At 57.1% G+C, this 4,228-nt stretch overlaps 1 protein-coding gene across 1 annotated transcript; it reads left to right on the top strand.

Annotated features, from left to right (window-relative positions):
- Positions 1-178: 178 nt before the first annotated feature.
- On the top strand, positions 179-3,826 carry DQ04_10951000 (NADH-dependent fumarate reductase; the record flags this gene model as incomplete). The annotated part of the gene is made up of 1 exon (XM_009316404.1): positions 179-3,826. One exon carries the CDS (start codon positions 179-181, stop codon positions 3,824-3,826), a length of 3,648 nt encoding a protein of 1,215 aa, XP_009314679.1.
- Positions 3,827-4,228: the final 402 nt, after the last annotated feature.

Here is a 4,228-nt window from a genome sequence, read left to right as displayed (position 1 = left end):
AAAAAAAAAGGGGGGGGGCAAAGAAAATACAAACAGACAGCAACACGTACTGTGCCCGCGGCTAGGGTAGAGCAACACTTACACAGCAACGCCGAAGGACTGAAGAAAGGAGGAAGTGGCATCTCTTTTCATCTCGGATTAGTGATTTCTCGGTGTTTATTTTTGGTACACTGCGCGGATGATCTCGGCGAGGCGCATTCTGTGCTCCTCATCTAATAACAGCGCTGCGGTCGCTGGTGTGCGGCGTGGCGTGGCTGCCATGACGGCCACCGCCGCGCTGCGCACTGCCAGCACCAGCAACCCCGTCGCGGCTGGTGCCAGTGCCACCAAGATCGCGATGCGGTGCGGCTCGTCGATGTCGAGCTCGCTGCTGCCGCTTGTGAACCAGCAGCGCTTCACCTCTGGCGGCGGCGGCGTCGATGGCCTCTCGTCAGCATCAAAGGTCGTCGTTGACCCCGCGTCTGCCGCGAAGGAGCGTGACCGTCTGGCGCGTGAGATGCTGTCGAGCAACGTGCCACACCAATCCCTGGAGGAGCGAGCGGTGGTGACGCTCAAGGGGCTCGAGCACACCGTGCCGTACACCCTCCGCATCGTTGTGGAGAGCACTGACGCGGCGAAGGAATCGGAAACGAAGGCAGGCCCGATTCTGCGCGACGCGTTTGAGATGGTCGACCAGCACCTCAACCACTTTAACCCCAACAGCGAGGTGTCGAAGGTAAACCGGCTGCCCGTTGGTGAGAAGCACAAGATGTCAGAGCACATGTTGCGTGTGATGGAGTGCTGTATGCGTGTGTACCAGTCGAGTGGTACCTGCTTTGACCCCGCCACATCGCCGCTGGTGAAGCGGCTGCGTCAGATGATGGAGGACAAGGAGAACACCGACCCTGTGAGCATAACTGAGGAGGAGATGGAGCGCTTCTCGCTGCCGCACAGCTTTGATATCGACCTCTCCGAGGCCACAATCGCCCGGTGCCACGCCGACGCCCAGCTTGACCTGGGAGGCGTTAACAAAGGCTACACTGTTGATTACGTGGTGGAGAAGCTCGTCGCAGCCGGTATAGAGAATTTGATGTTCGAGTGGGGTGGCGACTGCCGTGCGGTGGGCTTGAATTACCAGCGGCAGCTCTGGGCTGTAGCCATTGCGCGCCCACCCTCCGTGGAAGAGGTAGAAAGGCGTGCGAGGATGTCTGCGGGGGGAGCAGTGGAGGAGTCTTTCGATGAGTCCAGGGACTCCGTACCGCTCCTACGTGTGGTGCACCTGGACGACGAGGCCCTCTGCACGAGTGGAGACTATGAGAATGTCATGTATCACCCCAAGCACGGCGTCTGCTGCACCATCTTTGACTGGAAGAAGAAAGGGCTGCTGGATCCAGGTGATGATGAACTTGCGCAAGTGTCAGTAAAGTGCTACAGTGCCATGTACGCCGATGCGTTGGCGACGGCAAGTCTCCTGAAACGTGACACAGTGAAGGTGCGGTATATGCTGGACGGCTGGCGCTACTCCCGGAACCGCGTGATGGACTACTCCGCCTACACCCGTAGCGGAGAGCGTCTCGCGCACATGTACGAGATTGCCAAGGAGAGTCCCGAGCTTCGGCGGGAGCGCATTGCTGGCTCCCTCCCTGCTCGTGTCATTGTTGTGGGTGGCGGTCTCGCCGGTCAGTCAGCGGCGATTGAAGCAGCGAGCTGTGGTGCGCAGGTAATCCTCATGGAGAAGGCGGAAAAGCTTGGCGGTAACAGCGCCAAGGCCACATCCGGCATCAATGGCTGGGGCACACGCGCCCAGGCCATGCGGGACATCCACGACAACTGCAAGACGTTTGAGCGTGATACTCACCTTTCGGGTCTGGGCGGCACGTGCGACCATGGGTTGGTGCGCACGCTCTCAGTGAAAAGTGGTGATGCCATTCGCTGGCTCATCTCCCTTGGTGTGCCGCTGACGGTGCTGTCGCAGCTTGGCGGCCACAGCCAAAAGCGCACCCACCGCGCCCCGGATAAGGCGGACGGCTCACCAGTGCCTATTGGTTTCACCATCATGCGCACGCTCGAGCAGCACATTCGCACCCATCTCAGCGATCGTGTGACGATCATGGAGAAAACCTCTGTCACGAGGCTGCTGCACCGCACCAAGAACCGCCCCGATGGTGTGCATCAGGTGAAGGTCACTGGTGTGGAGATTCAATTGGCTGAAGGCGAGAAGACCTACATATTGGCTGATTCTGTGATCCTTGCCACTGGCGGTTTCTCGAACGACAAGACGGCCAATTCTCTTCTTCGCGAGTACGCGCCGCAGCTTTCTGGCTTCCCCACGACCAACGGTTCGTGGGCCACTGGTGACGGTGTGAAGCTTGCCCGCGAGCTGGGCGTTAAGCTTGTGGATATGGACAAGGTGCAGCTGCACCCGACAGGCCTCGTTGACCCGAAGGACCCGGGGAACCCCACAAAGTACCTCGGTCCGGAGGCGCTGCGTGGCTCAGGTGGTATCCTGCTCAACAAGCAGGGTGAGAGGTTCGTGAATGAGCTGGACCTCCGCTCTGTTGTCTCCAAAGCGATCATTGATCAAGGCAACGAGTATCCGGGGTTGAACGGCAGCATGTTCGCGTATTGCGTCCTCAATGAGGCGGCGCAGAAGCTCTTCGGTGTCAACTCACACAGTTTCTACTGGAAGCGTCTTGGTCTGTTTGTGAAGGTGGACACGGTGGAAGATCTCGCCAAACTCATCAAGTGCCCGGCGGGGAATGTGCAGAAGACATTGGAGGAGCACGAGCAGCTCTCGAGAGCCTCGCGTGCGTGCCCCAAGACACAAAAGAATGTGTACCCGTGTGTGTTGGGTCCGCAGGGCCCCTTCTATGTTGCCTTTGTGACGCCATCGATTCACTACACGATGGGTGGCTGCCTCATCTCACCCTCGGCAGAGATGCAGATGGAAGACAGCACCTCTTCCTTCGGTCATCGTCGCCCGATTCTTGCATTGTTCGGCGCAGGTGAGGTTACAGGCGGAGTGCACGGCGGTAACCGTCTCGGTGGCAACTCACTTCTGGAGTGTGTGGTGTTCGGCCGTATTGCGGGTGGTCGCTCAGCAAGGATTTTGCGCGACAATGTGACGTTTCTTTGGCATAATAAATGGTCTCAGGTGACCGTGCAGAGTGCCCTGGAAGATGACAATGGTTTCGTATGGCTTCGGTTCAGCCTTCCCAGCAGTCTGCAGCTATCGGGGCTGGAGGCCCTGCAGGCCGTTGTATTGCGTGCCGTTGATGGAGACGGACAATTGGAGGTTCGAATGCCTTTTACGCTTCCAGACGAAGAGGGTGTTGTGGGAGTTGCGTTGAGCCCTCAGCAGGCGAACAACAGCGCATCATGGTTGCGCTCGCTGCAGCCGGGTGATGCTGTGGAGATGAAAGCGGCAGACCTTCCAAAGAAGAAGCACGCACTTCTCCTGAAGTCATCCCGCCAAATTGTCATCGCGACACCTCACGGGGTTGCAGCTATGATGCAAATTATTCGCGCAGGCCTTGAGAAACCGGATGACAACAGAACGTTTCATCTTATTTTTCTGGCGGATCGGGTATCAACTATTCCCCAACGAAAGGAACTGGAAGTCCTTGAAAAGAAGTGGCCGCAGCGGCTCCGCTGTACATTCGTGTTGCAGAGCCCGCCACCAAAGTGGACTGGAAGCGTGGACTATGCTGACACGATCGCTGCGTCGGCGTTTCCCGATGCCAAGCAGGGTATCTTTCTTTGCGGTGCCGCAGAAGAGACAAGGCCTATCAAAGCCCTTCTTCTTGAAATGGGGCACTACAGTGAGACGATTGCAACCGTAGAGTAGGGGTATGTTGTGATAATGTTTTTTTATCGGTGTTGGTAGCAATCAACTATTTCAATTAGAAAGGGGTCGGAAATGGGGTTGTCAAGGCCATAAGCGGTAGTCACCACGAACAAATAAACAGCACTGCTCACCTACGATTCTACGCGATCGTTCCCAAAGAGCAAATTCAATTCAAATACCCTTAGTGGTATTCCTATTCGCCATACGCCACACAAGAGAGGTGGGCTTGTTAAATTTTTGGGATACGGTTCTGCGAGGTTGCTTTCTTTCCTTTGCTTTCAGGGCATGGCGAATAGGGAGGGGGGGTGATGAGCGGCGAAATGTCGTGGAGCCTTGAGGCCCAAGGCGCGCCGCACATGCGATGCGCATCAATTTTGAAAATCCCACGAACGTGCCATTGAC

Source organism: Trypanosoma grayi (genome assembly GCF_000691245.1).
Source record: "Trypanosoma grayi strain ANR4 Tgr_1095_V1, whole genome shotgun sequence".
NCBI lineage: Eukaryota > Euglenozoa > Kinetoplastea > Trypanosomatida > Trypanosomatidae > Trypanosoma > Trypanosoma grayi.
Note: the sequence above shows the minus strand (reverse complement) of the source record. Positions and strands in the feature narration are given on the sequence as shown.